Raw genomic sequence first — 19,355 nt, forward strand, 5'->3', positions numbered from 1 at the left:
TAACATAGGGTTTCTCAGGAGTGACTAAAACAGTCTTGGTAGTCTCTGGAGTGACAGGCTCAATCTTGACTGACTCAAGAACGACCGGAATGATTCTGGATGTTATTGGAACAGTCTTAGCTGTCTCAGATCATTCAGGAGTAACTTGAACCGTTTTGACTGTCTCAGGAATGACTCAAGCAATCTTGGCCATCTCTGGGGTGACTGAAAGAATCCCGGATCATTTTGGAGTGACTTGATCAATCTTGGCTGTCTCGAGAGTGACTGGAACAGATTTGGTTGACTCAAGAATGACTGAAACAATCTTGGCTGACTCAAAAGTGATTTGAATAGTCTTGGCTGTCTCTGGAGTAACTGGAACAGTCTTGCATGAGTCTTGATTTACTGGGACAGTCTAGGCCTATTGTAGGAGTCTCTAGAGTAACTTGTAGGAGTCTCTAGAGTAACTTGTAGGAGTCTCTAGAGTAACTTGAACAGTCTTGGCCGAGCCTGCAGTTACTCGGATAGTCTTGGTCTACTTGGAAATGATTGAAACAATCTTGGCTTACTCTGGAGAGACTGGAAGTGTCTTGACTCCCTCTGCAGTGACTGGAACACTTTTTCCTGAGTCTGGAGTTACTGAGAAAATCTTGGCCTATTGGGGAGTGACTGGAACAATTGTGGGTGTTTCTGGAGTAACTTAAACAGTCTTGGCTGAGTCTGCAGTTACTAAGACAGTCTTGGCCTACTTGGGAATGATTGAAACAATCTTGGCTTACTCTGGAGAGACTGGAAGAGTCTCGACTCCCTCTGCAGTGACTGGAACACTCTTTCCTGAGACTGGAGTTACTGGAAAAGTCTTGGCGCATTGGAAAGTGACTGGAACAACTGTGGGTGTCTCTGGAGTAACTTGAACAGTCTTGGCTGAGTCTGTAGTTACTGGGACAGTCTTGGCCTACTTGGGGATGATTGAAAAAATCTTGGCTTACTCTGGAGAGATTGGAAGAGTCTCGACTCCCTCTGCAGTGACTGGAACCCTTTTTTCTGAGTATGGAGTTACTGGAAAAGTCTTGGCTTATTGGGGAGTGACTAGAACTTTTGTGGGTGTCTCTGGAGTAACTTGAACAGTTGTGGCTGAGTCTGCAGTTATTGCGACAGTCTTGGCCTACTTGGGAATGATTGAAACAATCTTGGCTTACTCTGGAGAGACTGGAAGAGGTTGACTCCCTCTGCAGTGACTGGAACACTCTTGACTGACTTGGGAATGACTAGAGCATTTGTTTATGGTGGATCTGCCCATGTAGTTGTGGCCAGTTCATTCTGTTAAGGACCTGATCGAAAGACATGACCCATTCACAAAATGAATAGTAAGATAATTTAACACAGTTGACAAAGAAACAGGTAGGTAGAGGATGTGTAAAATAGTTTCCAGTTTGCTAGAAAATGTCACAAAACAGGATTTTCAGCTAGCAGTTGTAAGCAAGGGCCCAGCAAGGGTCCAGGTGGTTATTGGCCCAAGACCCTCTGCTCACCCATTATAAGACCCCTTTTGCCTGCATAATTCAATGCCTGTTTTGTGGACTAAAGTAGGTCATACAGATTTTCACGTGGTTAGTCTAAATCTAATGACATACAACGGGAAAAATAAGTATTAAACACATCACCATTTTTCTCAGAAATGATTTATAAAGGTTCTGTTGACTTGATACAGGTAAAAGTATTGAACACATGGAAGGAGGTGTAGAAAGCCAAGACAGCAGCTGAAATCTCTCAGTTATTATTCAGCAACCTTCGGCCATTCATCATTGTAAGTAAATATTAGCTGCTTCAGTCCAACATCTGCATTAGCAGGATGATGAAGGTGTGACGAGAGCATCTTGACTTACATGTTTGTGTAGTCATTGTGTGTTGTGGAGCTTGTGGGTTTGTTTTGACAGCTGGCCATGTGCTTCACTGTCCGCATGTTCATTTTCCCTGCCTTGTTGTTCCGTTTGTTTATCAATTAGCGATCCTCACTTTCACCTTTTGCTGCTTGATTTTCTCCCCTATTTAGTTAGCTTTCGTTTTAGCCTTCTGAATGATAATTTTGTATTTTTGTAATATAATTGAGTATTTTTGTTGATTTTTGAAAGGAATAAATTTGTGTTCACCTGCAAATTAAATCTGGGATATTTTTCCCTGACAGAAGGTGAAAAAGTTAGACATTTTAGCAAGACAATGATCCAAAACACAGCAAGCAAACTCTCAAACGCTTCCAGAGAAAGAAATTAAAGCTAGAATGGTCCAGCTAATCACCTGACTTTATATAAAGTATTAAATACATTTCAATTGTTTTATCTTTATATTTGTACTGTTTGGGTTTTAAGAAAATCTGGTTTAATTCCATGTCAACAGCTCCTTTAGAAAGATTATTTCCAGGAAAAACATGACATGTTCAATACTTATTCATTCACAGACGCATACAGTGGGAAAATAAGTGTTGGCGTGTGCATGTGTCTGGTGAATGGCACGGTGATTAACCAGAAACATTAATAACTCCATGACCAAAACATTTCCAATTCCCGAGCTGAATAAACAAGTTTATTTCGTATCTGGCACATTGGCCTTGACAGTGCTGATATCTGTGTGATTCAAACACCTGTATGCATCCAAAAACCTGTTTTTGCCTAGCGCTGTGAATATTTCTGGGCATACATATATAGAGATGATGGAGACGTTTAGAGACCAAACGTCTAGAAAGACTAGAAACATGCTGAGAATCCTGCTGTTGAGTGTGCTGGCGACATTAGGTAAGACGATTCTCTCTTTCTCAGGAGAAAAATCACAAATCTGTTTGTAAATTGTTTTTTTTTTTGTTTTTTTTTTTTGTTTTTTGTTTTTTTACAATCCAGTGCTGGCTGAGCCCAGATATTTGGAAGATATAGACATTGAGGGAAGGGTTGTTGGTGGAGAGGTGGCAAAACCCAACTCCTGGCCTTGGCAGGTAAAACACTTTTGACAATAAATCAAAGAAAATATTAATTTATTAAAGCAATATTTATTAAATATCAATATCTATTAACTAAGTGGACATGGTTGTTTCAGGTTAATGCAATCAAGCTGTCAATCCGTTTTATATTAGCAGTTTAATCATTAAATGAAGGTTAAACATTTTCACCAATTTGACTAAAGTTATAGTGAGGTTCTGTTATGGTATTTTGACATTTTCTAGGCATATCAATAGAACATGGTTGGTTTATAATATTAATTTTTAGTTATTACTTGTTTTAGAATGCTTGCAGAGTGATAAAACAATAATTTAGTGTTTGTTTAACCAATATTTTAAAAACACGTCTGAAAATTTGAAGGTACAGATAATAATATTGATATAGCTTTAAGGTTAGCTCACCCCAAAATAAATTAAAATTTATTCATTCCCTCACTATCATTTCATTTCCAACCTATACAACCTGTTTGGATGTGTGAATAAAAGTGTGTAAATAGGATTAGACAGGAAAGGACAGACTCAAAATAAACTTTATTATCTCGTTTAAGCAAACTAAAACTGCAACAAGCAATCAAATTTCTTCTGAAAACTAAACTGTTTAATCAATATGGATTTATCTATTAATTTATCTATTGTCTCTTTGCATATTTTTAAAGCATCCCATTTTGGTGTAAATAAACATTCAGTAAAGAGATTGAAATCTTTCAGATGTCATGAAAGTGTATCTGTGTTTTTGTTCAGTCTTATGAGTCGAAATATTTCATGATGGAGAATAATCGATGACAGAAATTTCACTTTGAGGTGACATTAATTGGAATATTAGCAAAACAAGCTACTACCATTTTTTTTTTTTTTTTGTTAACTGAAAACATGTTTATGAAACAGAAACCGGCTGGTGATTGAAAACCTTAAGAGGTGCTCATGTTGTAATTGCCAATACAAGCCTTCTCAAATCAGGTTGGTGGGTGTCAGACCAATGGGATTACATTGGGGTCGTGACCCGAATTTAAACTGGGCTTGTTGCAGAAAAAACACTGTTAGAGCACCCCTCGGAGCAAGTTGGTGGTTGTCTGTCAGGGTTAAACTTGGCTACAGTCATCATAGCTCTACCATTATGGCCATAAATGGCAGAATAAATCATCTGAAGCTGTATTTTTACAAAAAATTTGTCCAAAAAGTTATTTTTAATCAATTTTAATATACTATTTCAAATTGAAATGGATTTTTCCAGTTTCCCCCTAAAATGTCTAACTAAAATGTATGACTTTTACACAGATCTCTCTCCAGTATCTGTCTGGAAGCAGCTACTATCATACCTGTGGTGGATCTCTGATCAGACCAGGATGGGTGATGACCGCTGCCCACTGCGTTGACAGGTTATGATTCCTTGACTTTCTGTTTGTAAATGTTAAGAAAACATTCACATATTAAATATACAACAATACCACTCCTATAAGACAAAATCAAAGCAAATAGGATGAAGGAGAATATAAAGACTTTACCTGTGTTTGTCTGAATGTGTTTCCTGTGCAGTCCTAGAACTTGGCGCGTTGTCTTGGGTGACCATGACATCTACAACCATGAGGGTCGCGAGCAGTATATAAGTGTCAGCCGTGCTCATATCCACCCCAACTGGAACAGCAACAGTTTGTCTTCTGGGTGTGTAAACATACATTACTCTGGCAGTGGTTGACTCTTTATAAACCCTGTACCTCGTCTGTGTCCGACAAATTTTCAGTATGTGAATCATTTCTGGAAAAATGAAAGTGCCCACTGATAATCACAAATCACATCTTTATAAACTAAAGTTATGCAGGCTGTACCAATCTTATAACAGAAAGGATTAGTATTGAGTATCAGTAATGAGTTGTTAGTTCGGCAAGTGACAGGACCAATGATTGACAGCTGATGGTAGGGCTGTCTTCACGAACATATACATTTCATACACCTCTCTAATTTTTGGGAAAAGAGTAAACTGTATATTACCCTGTGTCTCTGGGTACCTGTTGTCTGCATTGCAAGTCCCGTACAAGCACATTTCCACCACTTTTCATGTTAATCTCCAGTGAAACTCTACAACATTTAGCCAGAAAAAAATGGTGGACAGTTATGCGGAACAGAATATCAGAGTTTTGAGGGCTCTGACTTGCTGTCAATCAATCTGACCATCAAGACTCAATTATTTAAACATGAACATCTATGATTACTGTCTGTTCTGTTTTCTCAGATATGACATTGCTCTTCTGGAACTGTCCAGCGATGCTTCTCTGAACTCATATGTGCAGCTGGCCGCACTGCCACCCTCTGGACAGGTTCTCCCCAACAACAACCCTTGTTACATCAGTGGCTGGGGCCGCACGCAGAGTAATTTTGACTTAATACAAATCAGCCTAAAATCAATTGTATTTACTGACCTCCATTGACTTTGCTTGTCTCATGGATGTGATCTTTATGCAGCTGGTGGGTCACTCTCTGCCGAGCTGAAACAGGCATATCTGCCCGTGGTGGACCACGATACTTGTTCCCGCAGCGATTGGTGGGGAAGCACTGTGAAGAACACCATGATTTGCGGTGGCGATGGCACTCTTGCAGGATGTCATGTGAGAAAGACTGACTCTTAAACTGATTATGAACTGTTTGGCAAGTCATTTGATTTTGTGTCTTCTGTTTTTTTTTTTTTAGGGTGACTCTGGCGGTCCTCTGAACTGTCAGGTCAGCGGTCAGTATGTCGTCCATGGTGTGACCAGCTTTGTGTCATCAGCAGGTTGCAATACCAACAAGAGACCAACAGTCTTCTCTCGTGTCTCTGCCTACATCAGCTGGATTAATGATGTGAGTACTATCCATTAGCTTGTATTTACTTTAGAATTAACAATTTACGAGTCTATTAATGAGCTTGTGCTGTTTTGTTTGTTTCAGGTCATTGGGAAATGAGATAATTGAAAGACAAACATCATGTTTAAATTTCAACATTTGCATTTGCCAGAAACACAATAAACATCATCTAACGTTGAATTGCTTTTAAATAATTTATAAGATCATTTATCTCTTTATTATTTATATTTTTAGATTAGAGTTCAAAAAAAGAGACAGTTCTGGGGGCAAAAACTAATCATCAGTTGGCTGGTTTTTGTCCGGGGGAGCTTGAAGTGCCAGTCTGTGAGAGGAGTCCTTAGGAATACTGCATGCTTGGTTTAGACCAGGGCTGTTTCTCAATTCCAAGAACGCAGAGAACAGACTTGCGTTCTTGTGGAGATCGGTCTTGCCAGGTGTGCTCGGAAGAACGAACTCAGGAGACCGCGAGGGCAGAGAATGCGTCCTTTGAGAAATGGGATGCTGCGTTTTTCCTGATGGTCACATGACCTTCAGGCGTTTTAAATGGAACATATTTAAACATTACAGCACTCATACAACGATTTATTGTTGTCCCCCTTTTCAAAATATATACTTTGCATAAAAACATTATAAATATACTCTGCACAATATAAATAAAACAGATTTTAATACGAATTTCAGTAAACAAACACCCTTAATGTGTTTATTCCTTTATTAAGATATTCATGTTAATGTTTACTTTCACCGTTTCATTTAGGGAAACTCCTGAGGTAAATAAGTGACATCTCTGAACTTTAATAATAAATCTAAATAAAATGCTGCGCTTCCCACCTCCAGTCGCAATGACTTCTGGGACTTCCAGAGCGAGTTCGCTGCTGAAGTCTTCATCAGTGCGTCCTCGATATCAAGATCACATCCGGGAAGTTTCACTCGTCCTCAGTACTTGCGGTCTTGAGTATTGGAACTGAACTTAGGCAGCTGATGATGACAATACACGAGAACACGAGGATGCAAGACCGCTGAAGAACGCATATTGAGAAACAGCCCTCGAGTGGGCAAACCTGGTCCTGGAGGGCTGGTGTCCTGAAGAGTTTAGCTCCAACACTAATCAAACACACCTGAACATGCTAATCAGTGTCTTTAAGATTACTGGAAATCTATAAGCAGGTGTGTTTGATTAGAGTTGGATCTAAACTGTGCAGGACACCGGCCCTCCAGGACCGAGTTTGCCCACCCCTGGTTTAGACAGTATTTCTTCTGGATGTCCTCGGTGGCTGGAAGTGTGGTTCCTGTGGTTCGTTGGGCAGTTATCACCACCCGCTGCAGTGCCTTACACTCAGCAACAGAGCAGCTTCCATACCAGATATTAAGCTGGTTCTTCTTAAATTACCTTAGGAAAAAGAAGCACTAGTGAATCTTCTTGACCAGGCTGGAGGTGTTGGCAGTCCAGGACAGATCCTTTGAGATGTGGGTTCCCATGATCTTGAAGGATGAGACAGGTTCAATAGCCATCCCATGGATGTGAATAGGATCGTGTGAGCCTAGTTAAATCAGCAAAACTGTAAATTAAATCAGAAAGGCATTCATTAATTTTTCTTTCAGAGTTATTAGAGTAACTAAACTATTCTTACTTTAGCCATATCAGCTTTTTTTTAGCCATACCAACATCTTGTTGAAAAGCCTATTGTTATTAGCGTAGCAATGCATTTAAGCATTTAAGATCAAACAGAACAGAATAGAAGAAGTTTTTGTTGGTCAATGCTAAATTTCAGGCAATGCTTTGTATTTCTGCTGCATACATTTAAATCAGGGGTCTGAAGTCAAATTAAGTTTTGTACATTAGCATGAAAGTCTGTACAGTTACATTACAGCATATTTTAAGCAAAAATAAGCTGTCCACTAGAGGACAGACATGGGATATAAATGCCAGCAGTACACAGACGAGCATTGCTGTATGCATTATGACCACCTGCCTCATGTGGTAATATGTCAGTCCTCTATGTCAAAACAGTTACGAACCACTGAGGCACAGGACTTGTGGTTTTTGAAAGTAAGGTTTGAAAATGATGACCACAGATGCTTGATATCCTTTATGCTGCAAGGTGAGGCCGATATAGATCAAACTTGTTGGCCAGCCAATCCAACTCATGCTCTGCTGGACTAAGATTTGGGGAATGTTGAGCATTAATCTGCCATGGGCACACGCCAGTTTGATGTTTTGACTGTGCACTGTGGTTTGAAAAAAACATATTCCAATTTAACACAAAGCACCTTGTTGTCTACATGCACTACCATGTTGTTTTCCAGCTCTATTTGCATGGTTATGGTGGTCTTTAAGTATACCTATTCTGTTGTGGTGGAATCAACTCTGGCCCCCTCTGCCATGGTGGTTTCCAGCTTCACCCCCTTTCTGTGGTGGCCTGCAACTGTGCCTACTCTGTCATAAGCCATGTTTCCATCCAAACATGTGAATAAAATCTATGTGCAAACATGTAATATCACATAAAAGATTTGCAAATACTGCAGCATTCCTATCCAACGAGTCAAAGAAAAAAGAAATCGTCACTTCCTGATAATCTGGCACCACATAACAAAAAGAAAAAAGGAATTTGCAACTGTAGGTGAAGCTGCATGAGTCTTTTCCTTATTTAATAAATTAAATGCACCTAAGAAGACAATGCCGACACATGCTCACTAGCTTCAATCTGATTGCATTACTTGTCATATCCATGTAGGACACCACTCTACCAGCTTTTTGCCCTCTCATTCTGCCCTTGCCCCTGTGAAATCATTTGTTTACCCAAATACTTCTTTAAAATTACTTCTTGACATAATCAGCAAAGATGTGAGTGGTCCAATTGAGTCCCAAATGGCATTAGCCCTCTGCAAGACTCTTCCTTATAACAGAGAGATCAAATTGGCCAATTTGGTTTGACCCTTGTGAAATGGTTTGGGCACTGAAGTAAAAACCCACTGTATTCCTTTGCCCCAGTAAGTATTTTCGTCCTCTGTTAGACTAGTGGTCAGTTGGTACAATGATTGGGGAAGTTGATGAATTTCAGAGGTCCTGAGGATTGCTTGGGTCCATGTTTGTGACCGGTGTTATTTGATATATGACCAAAAGATTGCTGAACCTTGAGTCATATACTGTAAACATGATTATTCATGGCCTTGGCAGTGGTGAAATCTGTGTGAACCGCACATCTGTGGGCGAAAAAAAAAAAAAAACCTGTTCTGTCCAGCTTGTGAATGACTGCGAGTATATATACATACAGTATATGGACAATGGTTAAGTTCAGAAAGTCCAGACAGACTGGAAATGCTGAGGATCCTGTTGTTGAGCACGTTGGCTGCTTTGGGTAAGATGTTTCTCTTTATCCATTGAGAAAACCCTAGAATCAATAGCATTTAGCTTAAATTTTACATTATGTACGATATGATGTCTATGAATCTATATGAGCTCAAGCTAGGATCTTAGTATGTCTACATATGTTTGTGTGTCAGCACTGGCTGAGCCCAGATATCTGGAGGATCTGGCCATTGAGGAGAGGGTTGTTGGTGGAGAGGTCGCAAAACCCAACTCCTGGCCCTGGCAGGTACGATATTTTAACTCAGCTAAACTTTTAAAACTCACTATCTTTCCCGTTTTGATGGTTTATTTCCACAGCAAAGTGAGACAGGGTTAAGGTCCTGTTCATTGTACAATAGAAAATGTGTTGCTGTGTTATTAAATGAGCATTACTTAAACATTACATACTTGTACGTTTCTCTTAAAGTGACACATGAAACCTCTTTAAATGTCTGTAATGCAAATGTTTGGCACATTATATAAGTAATTAATTTCTAACTGGGACTTTTTATCAATAAACCACAAGAACCACACACAGATAGCGTGATGCCAAGACAGCATCTGAAGCTCCAATGAATTACAATAGATTTCTAACTAAAATCACCATCATTTTCTCAGATCTCTCTCCAGTTTCTGTCTGCCTTAGACTACTTTCACACCTGTGGTGGGACTCTGATCAGACCAGGATGGGTGTTGACTGCCGCCCACTGCGTTGACATGTAACGATCTGTGGGGTTTTCTGTTTGTAGATGCTAAGAATCATCATTTCTAAAATTGAGACACTGAGAAAATGAAGAGAGCACCTTTAAGACAAATAGGAAATAATATATCAATATGCGCACACTAGTTTGCTGACTCTACCTGTGTTTATCTGAATGTGTTTCTTGTGCAGCCCGAGAAATTGGCGTGTTATCTTGGGAGACCATGACATCACTAAACACGAGGGTCATGAGCAATCGTTGACTGTCAGCCGTGTTTATATCCACCCCAACTGGAACACCGACAGTGTGTCTTCTGGGTGAGTGAACAAACTTGCATAAGTTATCAAGGAAACACATTTGCCAGATAAATTCCAGCATGCACATCAAAATGGTCAAGTAATTTTGATTTACCTGATTAAGTGATAACAAAAATTAAGGCAATTGAATGCCATTAATGGACCAACCAGCAGATCAACCACAATGTGAAATATCTGAAATGTTGTTTGGTCATTCTAAAATCCCTCAGCCAAAGTTTGTCATAAAAGTGGGACAATGTTATTACCTCCAGAACTGTCCTGAACATCTGTGGTCCCAAAGAGTGTCTTCTGCCTCCAAAAGCCATCACGTGATCATTGCATTTCGTCTTCTGAGGGAGAAGTGTTATATTAAACAAGAAAAAAAGACTCTCAGTGGCTTCTCATACTGCAGCAAATTCCAATTTTCTTCGCTAGTTTATCAGGAAGAGACGATTTTGTTCTCTTCGACTTATTGGATGGAATTGTTGCTATATTTGCAAGATTTTAAATTCTAGCTTTGCACAGGTTTAAATCAGTGACGGATTTATGAATTTAGGCGATCGCCCAGGGCAGCATCTTACTGAGGGTGGCACGGGCAGATGATGCAAAACAAAAAACATGCCCCAGTAAAAATCATCTGTGTAAGCTTTGAGAGATACAATTTACTTTATGCAAATGTATTAATTTAGAGTGGTAATCCCAGAATAAAAAATAGGGGCCATTTGGCATCTTTTGCAAGCACAAGTTTGTTATTCTCTATGTACAACCAAAACAGTAAAGCAAACTGACGCATGCACGCGCGCAGAAAACGATTTCAGCGCACTTCACACAAGCTTCTGCTCGTTTACATGTACCCGATAAAATATGCACCGCTCATGCTCTTTGAAACCAGGGTAAAGGCCTTTTCTGTAATTTTTTTGACACGAGATGTTAACAATTGACGAAACTGAAGCTTATAATTTGATGATGATCTTATTTTGACTAAGCATGAAACAGAAAGAAGGCATCGAGTCAGGAAGGTAAGACTGAATAACATGAATTCTCTGCCTTGAGTCGGGTCTAAAATGAACAGATAATTGTTTAAAACATATATTGTTTGTATTCTATTGTTGTCATAATTAATGTAATATATTTCTTAAGTGATTCTAGCATATCACTCCAGTTTACATTGTCTTTATATTGCTTTCCAGTTACATTTAGGATTGTTTACTGCTATTTATAATAATAATAATAGTTTAATTATAACATTAATAATAATTGTATTTATAATAAATACAAATATTTTAATAATTCCAATTCAGGTTTTGTCCATATTTTACCCAAAATTTGGTCAAAACAACAATTTTTTTTTTTTAGATTGTACGTTTAACTAGATGGTTTTGAAGAAGGAGGGTAGGGGGCAGGAGTTGATTGGCATATACTGTAAGGGGTGATTCACCAAGGGTGCCATTTAAGCTAGTTCCACCACTAGGTTTAATTCCACATCTTTGAATGGAAGCATAGTTAATTACACTTTACATGAATGTACCTTTCTAAAATACCCATGTAAAATAATGATCGGCTTAACAATTCAACACAAAAAATGTTTGATGCTCTTTAAAAAGTTTTATTCTTATCAACTAATTGCACAATTCAGCAATTAACAATAACATTTGACATGTCTAAGATTTACAATTACACCTTACACAATGCGACAAAATTAATTGTACAGAATTGTAGATTTAACTTACCAAGTTCTAGCACCCATTATAGCATCAGATATTAAAATGCAGACTGTTCTGTGTTTCTCAGATATGATATTGCTCTTCTGCAACTGTCCACCGATGCCACGCTGAACTCATATGTGCAGTTGGCCACACTGCCACCCGCTGGACAGGTTCTGCCCCACAACAACGAATGTTACATCACTGGCTGGGGTCGCACACAGAGTCAGTGTATATTAACATACTGAAATCTTTGATCTTTAACATATGCTGAATAATTTCTCTCTTCTTTCATGGGTATGATTTTCATGTAGCTGGTGGGTCAACCTCATCGCAGCTGAAACAAGCTTTGCTGCCCGTGGTCGACCACAATACATGTTCTCGCAGCGACTGGTGGGGAAGCATCGTGAAGGACACCATGATTTGCTCTGGTGGCGGCGAGGTGTCTGGATGCCAGGTGACAACAAATATTGTTTCTAGTGCTGAGCTTACATTTTAAAATCGTGATTAATCACAATATTTATCTGCCAATAATCATGATGAATCACATTCGTATACACAAAATTCAACAATGAGTTCAAAAGTATTGTAATGCACGCTTTTTAAAAGTTTTGGTGTATGAACAAAAGATCAATAACACTTTAAATATCTGAGGTGTTTTTAAAGCAAGATTCCATTTACTTATTAACAATTATAAACATCTTGTAAATCTTAACTTGAAGATTAATGTAATCCAATCAATGTGAAACCAAAGCAATTTACAACCACCAAGGCATTAAATGATAAGCAAGCGATCTTCCATCAGTGGTTCTCAGTTCCTGTCCTTGCACCACATTGTTCTCAGATAACCAGCTCGATACATTAGAGCAAGGGTGTCCATACTCTGTCCTGGGGGCCGGTGTCCTGCATGGTTTAGCTCCAACTTCAACACACAAGCCTGGAAGTGTCTAGTATACCTAAAAAGAGCTTGATTTGATGGTTCAGGTGTTTTTAATTGGGGTTGGAACTAAAATATGTAGGACATCAGCCCTCCAGGACAGAGTTTAATCACCCTTGAATTAGGAGGTTTATTTCTGAACGATGTTCAGACTTATAGGGTTCCTACAAAGTGTTCACTACTCATTATTTACCTGAGAATGAGAAAGCTTTACTTCCCTTTAGATAATGAATTCAATGCAACACCATATCTTGCAGTGTAAGTATTATAATATAGTGGGTTCACACCAAAAGTTAAAATAAGAATTTGCTTGAGTAGATTACAAACAAACTCTAGGTAAAAGTAAAAGGAAAGACATAGATATAGACACATTTCCACTTGCTGGTTGCTGACTATTGGCACAAATAATCCAAAATGTACAATACACTTAGCACAAACTCTGGGAATTTGTCTCAGTTACATCTTCTGTGTAAGTACAAGTAATTCAACTCAAGCAAAACATTTTCTTGAAGTGAAAAACCCCCTGCAAGTGTAACGGAGGCCAGCTAGTGTGTGCTGTGCAGGTATACCTCACTCCTATGACCTCTAAAGGTGCTCTAGCCTCCTTGATAGAGCACCCAACTCCCATGCAAAACGTTGCCGGTTCGATACCAGCTCGGAGCGGGTTGGGTGGCGTAGAACCGACAGGGTTACATTGGTGCCGTGACCCGGATGGGAGTGAGGTTTAGGGGGGTGAGTGTAACGGAGGCCAGCTAGTGTGTGCTGTGCAGGTAAACCTCACTCTTCTGACTTCTAAAGGTGTTCTAGCGACAGACGCTAGAGGCCATGGTCTTTAGCCTCCTTGGTAGAGCACCCAACTCCCATGCGGAAGGTTGCCGGTTCTATACCAGCTCGGAGCGGGTTGGGTGGCGTAGGACCGGCAGGGTTACACAAGTAAGCTAGAACAAGTGACTTGTGATGTGTGTTTGGCGTGAACCCAGCATTAGGCCTATTACAAATCTTCTCACTGAGATGTGTGATGACGTCCATCCAAAGCCACTGTTTAACCATTCTTTAAAACCATTCATAAAAACTTGTTAGCATTAATTAGTTAATGCTTTAAACTAATAATTTGTTAACTTGCGCAGCCTCTACTGTTTCATGATTACTCAATCTGTATGTCAGTGTCATTTTGGCTGCTGTTGTTATTTTAGGGTGACTCTGGTGGCCCTCTGAACTGTCTGGTCAACGGTAAGTATGTTGTCCACGGTGTGACCAGCTTTGTGTCAGCTGCAGGTTGTAATACCAACAAGAAGCCAACAGTCTTTACTCGTGTGTCAGCCTACAACAGTTGGATTAATGCTGTGAGTCCAGTTTATTAGCTCATATTGTCATTATAGTAAGCTTTTTGTGAGTCTACTTAAACTGATTGTGCTATTTTGTTGGTTACAGATCATTGGGAACTGAGAAGATGAAAGGAAGAAATACTCCAATTACCTTTTAACAACTGCAACGACCAGAAATACAAAATAATTCACATGCAGCATTGGACTAATTAATCTTGACTTCGTCTTATCCAGTTATTTTATTTATCCAGCAAACTGTCATGCTTTTAGTTTCATCCAATGACTGTAAAAAATATGGACGACGCGACAGCCCCTTTTCCCATTGAACGCCTTGAGGGCAAAACGCCTGCTTGACGGGCACAAACTGTCGCAAAAGACTGCTGAAATTGGAGCCAGACATGCGCAGAAGGACTGTCTGATGGAGCCAGAGGAGGAGCCGCGATAATGAGCGGAGTCGAGCTTCCAACCAAACGCTTTATGTAAAATCAACCACGCCCCCGAACTTCTCACTCGACTGCCGGTGTCTGCACTATAACAAACGCTCACTGATGTAAATAGAAGCACTTACATTAAAAAAACACAATAATATACGGTTTAAAAACGGTGTGATGTAAGCTGTTAAACTTTAATAAAAGCAATACATGGTGGACTGCAGAAATAAACGATCTTTTATACACTCTAGCCTGAATATGAGCACAAATAATATATTCTCTTATTGTTATATTTGTTGTTGGTATTTGTTATCTTCATAGGGGTAGAAATAACACTTGTAAAATATGAACAATATAACATATAAACAACACATTCATTTTTAGAAAGGTTTTTATTTTTAATTAGCCATCAACAGAACCCAAAATATAGCCTACACACCATAACGATTTACCATGCGGGAACAATCGTGCGTTTAGAAGATAAATACAGCAAGATTACTAAATATCAACAGGATATTTACACATCCCAACCCTGCAATTTGTCAATTTGTGCAAAAAAACTTTGCACTATTAATACAACGTCTATCTGCTGTAACATCACTAGTATATTGTTTATTCATTTTCGCTTGAATTGTTTATTTATTTAATTTTTTTGCCTCCGTTTTCATTTGGTTTATTCGATGCCTTCATTATATCTGGCAACGAGGAATTTACATTCTTTTTAATGTTAGCTGGAGTGTTCAAATAAAACGCCAACAGTAAATGATGTAAATAAATAATATCTAACATTTACAGCTCTATTAGGTTATATAAGATTCGATTTCAAGAACCTTATAATGATTTATAACAGCAAATTCAGTAGATCACTTAATAACATGCCAAAACTTAAAATGCAGAGACGTCCTATAAAGCAAGTTCAAATAACCTTACAGGAGATCAACGTGGAGATTATTATTTAAACACAAAGAGAATTACTGCTAACGATCTCCTGTATTTTCCCCGTACTTAAATGGGTTTATTTTATTGTGCAGTTTTATTGTCATTTTCGTATTTATTATTATTATTATTTAATACTTGTGCAATCGATACAGGTTTATTGTTATTTATTTTGTCCTTTATTTAAATAATTGCTATGCTGTTTGCATCTTTATTCAAAGGTTAAACTCAGTGATACACTTTGCGTTCACATAGTAGCATGCGTTTGTTGTTATATCAACAAAAATGGGTGTAATAACGTTAACAAATGTGAGGGTTTTATATAATGAAGATTCAATCGCGCCAGCTCCGGGCATCAGCGCATAACCTAGTCGCGGCGTCGCGGGCTGATTCCGGCTCGCATGCGGCAGCGCCTGCTCGCTCGGCCGCCGCATCTGGCTCAATTGACTCAGGCTGGAATCGGGCAGTGAGTCCAGGCATCCGGAGTAGGTCCAGCAGAGGTAGTCAGTCTGAGGGGTAAGTCTCCGGCAGGCAAGAACTGGCCCCAGTGTATTTTGCTATCTGGGTGGCTAGGCTTGTATTAGCAAACTAATAAAGCCCGAAAAAAGCTCTGACCTTAGCGAATAAACAGTGTTCCACCAGATCATGTATGTCAGAAACTGTAGTTTACTGCTGAACTCATTTTGTCATAGTAAAATATCACAGAAATCGAGTAATAACACTTCAGTCTTCTGCCGAAGCTCAGACGCCGCGCTTTGAGAAACTGTCAATCACAGCTAGCAATCACGATGACACGCCCAGCATTAAATTACTGCTAAAAACAAACTGTTTACAAAAATGAGGATCTGCACCTATTTCAGCACAATAACCAGTGCCTTAATCGACCAGAACCATCTTTCGGGACATTTTATTGCAAGTGTAATAAATTTTTTTATTTGGGCTCAAGTCTCCTTCATTAACACGGAGGAGGCGGGCTTTATGACTTGTACTGCAGCCAGCCCCCAGGGGGCGATCTAACGGCCGAGACCTTCACTCAAACGCAGGCTTGCGGCACACTTGGTTTCATCACTAAGCAACAGATGACAGAATTTTACACGTAACACCTAGATCTAGAAACAAATTTATTTAATTTAATTAAAAAAATTATATTTCACATATAAGGTAATGGTATAGTTTAGGATTTTTGAGGTAATGTATTTAAAAATGACTTCTATTCTCGCAAAACACACCAGCAATAAATAGCTCAGAAGTAAACAAGCAAAATAAAGATACATAATCTGTATGAGTAAAATGTATATTTATTTTTCACAATTACTCTTCATGTAGTTGGGGTCATATAGATCTCAGTTCCAACATTAGTAAACGGGGAAAATACATTATGAGAGCTATTAAAGATCAAAAAGAAGCCTTATATATATATAAGTTATATATATATATATATATATATATATATATATATATATATATATATATATATATATATATATAGTAAAAGTGTTTCTTTATGTAAGCCTTTATGGTGAATTTACACCATTCTTTCAGAAACATTGAATGTTTGATGTTGAAGATGATCAATAAAAGTGGACCAGGCCTGGGAAATTAGTTTAAAAGTTGTAAGGGGGCGTCCACTTTCCTTTTTCTATGTATTTATTTTAATTAAAGAATCAAAGATTGTTAAGAGCTTGCCAGTCCCTGTCTCCTCCTTTTCTTTGTGAAGTTTTTACTGTATTACACTCACATTTTGTCTCATTTAAATACCATTAAAGCCTGGCTGCAACTGGGATCTGACTATACTCATTTTGCTCCATTGACCAGTGACAAGACAACATTTTCTCGCAGTAGGTAGTGCTATCGCGTCACAGCAAGAAGGTCGCTGGGTCGTTGGTTCGAGCCTAAGCTCAGTTGGTGTTTCTGTGGAGTTTGCATGTTCTCCCTGCGTTCGCGTGGGTTTCCTCCGGGTGCTCCGGTTTCCCCCACAGTCCAAAGACATGCAGTACAGGTGAATGGTGTAGGCTAAATTGTCCGTAGTGTGTGTGTGGATGTTTCCCAGAGATGGGTTGCAGCTGGAAGAGCATCTGCTGCGTAAAAAACGTACTAGATGGGTTGGCGGTTCATTCCGTTGTGGTGACCCCGGATTAATAAAGGGACTAAGCCAACAAGAAAATGAATGAATGAACAAGTGGATCGTTTTTACTAGTGGATTGAACATAAAAAAAAAAATGTTGTCAATAAAAACAATGTCAAAAAAGCTCAACAAAGGCTGTACTTTCTTCGTCAGCTGAGGAAGTTCAACCTCCCAAAGGAGCTGCTGAAACAGTTCTACACCTCCATCATTGAATCAGTCATCTGCACATCTGGTTTAGCTCAGCTACCAAATCTGACCTTCGAAGACTACGTTGAATAGTTCGGACTGCTGAGCGAATAATTGGTACAACCCTCCCTACTCTACAAGAACTGTACTTATCCAGAGCGAGCAGAAGGGCTGTCAAAATCACTCTGGACCCCTCACACCCAGCACACTGCCTCTTTGAACTTTTACCTTCTGGTAACTTTTACCTTTAGACGCTACAGAGCACTGTGCACCAGAACAGCCAGACACAGAAACAGTTTCTTCTCTCAGGCAATCCATCTCATGAACACTTGAAAACATCACTACTTCCTATCCACTTTTTAAACACATATACACTTATTTGACAACACACTTTACATGCCAATTTGCACATAAAAGCTGCACATATAACATTGTATAGAGTAATATACCTGTACATGATCTTGTCAATTTGTATATTTGCATTCACAACTTACTTTTATTTTTAAAATATATTATCTGTTTTTGTCCTGTCTCTGTATTTCCGTAGCACTGTAGAAGCTCTGTCATGAAAACAAATTCCTTGTATGTGTGGACATACCTGGGCCTGGCAATAAAGCTCTTTCTGATTCTGATTAAGTTTTCCTAAAACAACTTAAGAATTGTGTTGTTTCAACTCATTTTAAATTAGTTTGATCAAGCAGCAAAATCCATTTTTTGAGAGTAGCGTTTTTAACGTCCAAGTGAAAAACAGGTTCACTTCTATTGAAGAAAATGTAAAGTCAGACAGAATAACTCCACCTTCTAAATACCTGATTCAGTCGCCTCAAATATGACTGATGTGTAAACAAACTTTGCTCAAAAGGTAACTTACTGATAGTAGAATTGGCACGTCACATCAGAAATGCTGAGTTTATGTATTTTGTTTTTACACTTTACATTTGGTTTGCGTACTTGTAGCATGTTGTGCAGTAGAAGATCACATTTTATATTCTATACCTATGGTAACACTTTATTTTGATGGTCCATTTGAGTATTAGTAGACTGTCTGCTTAATATCAGCTGATTCTGCTCCTTCAGCAGATATTCAACTGACTATGAGAAACTTTGCTAGTACATGTCAACTTACACTAACCCAACCTAGTCTACTTATAATCTAATACGAATTAGTTGGCATGTAGATGCAATGTAACTTAATTCAACATAAAGACCCTCAAATACAATGTGACCGATGTATTTACTGCTGGTTGCCGACTGTGAATCAGTAGATTACAGGTTTTGCTGTCTGTTATAATCAGAGATCCAGTTTGATTTAGTAGATCATGGATTCTGAAACAGCCAGACCTCATTCATGAAGTCACATTCACTTAAAAAAGACAGTTCACCCACAAATGAAAGTTCTGTCACCATTTACTCACCCTCTGCTTCTTCCAAAGTTGAGTCTCTTTCTTCAGTTGAACACAAGGGAAGATACTCTGGAATGCTGGACAAGAAACAACTATTGCCATATTTGTGTTAATAACCAGTCAAACATAATAAAATACTAGTGGTGTGTACGTGCACATAGTA

The 19,355-nt window shown here is 38.8% G+C and overlaps 2 protein-coding genes across 3 annotated transcripts; both read left to right on the forward strand.

Annotated features, from left to right (window-relative positions):
* Positions 1–1,659: 1,659 nt before the first annotated feature.
* cela1.3 (chymotrypsin like elastase family member 1, tandem duplicate 3) lies at positions 1,660–5,980 on the forward strand. Of its 2 annotated transcripts, NM_001003426.2 has the most exons (8): positions 2,702–2,768; positions 2,871–2,962; positions 4,241–4,341; positions 4,499–4,624; positions 5,193–5,329; positions 5,423–5,565; positions 5,648–5,797; positions 5,885–5,980. In NM_001003426.2, exons 1-8 carry the CDS (start codon positions 2,729–2,731, stop codon positions 5,897–5,899), a joined length of 804 nt encoding a protein of 267 aa, NP_001003426.1. In that variant the 5' UTR covers positions 2,702–2,728; the 3' UTR covers positions 5,900–5,980. The 2 variants fall into 2 exon arrangements, with proteins under 2 accessions (XP_021324991.1, NP_001003426.1); XM_021469316.3 differs by lacking the exon at positions 5,885–5,980 and having other exon boundaries at positions 1,660–2,768; positions 5,648–5,815.
* Positions 5,981–9,091: 3,111 nt separating this feature from the next.
* Positions 9,092–14,769, forward strand: cela1.4 (chymotrypsin like elastase family member 1, tandem duplicate 4). The gene is made up of 8 exons (NM_001025187.2): positions 9,092–9,159; positions 9,305–9,396; positions 9,768–9,868; positions 10,042–10,167; positions 11,938–12,074; positions 12,164–12,306; positions 13,980–14,129; positions 14,218–14,769. Exons 1-8 carry the CDS (start codon positions 9,120–9,122, stop codon positions 14,230–14,232), a joined length of 804 nt encoding a protein of 267 aa, NP_001020358.1. The 5' UTR covers positions 9,092–9,119; the 3' UTR covers positions 14,233–14,769.
* The last annotated feature ends 4,586 nt before the right edge of the window (positions 14,770–19,355 follow it).

Source organism: Danio rerio, chromosome 22, assembly GCF_049306965.1.
Source record: "Danio rerio strain Tuebingen ecotype United States chromosome 22, GRCz12tu, whole genome shotgun sequence".
Lineage (NCBI taxonomy): Eukaryota > Metazoa > Chordata > Actinopteri > Cypriniformes > Danionidae > Danio > Danio rerio.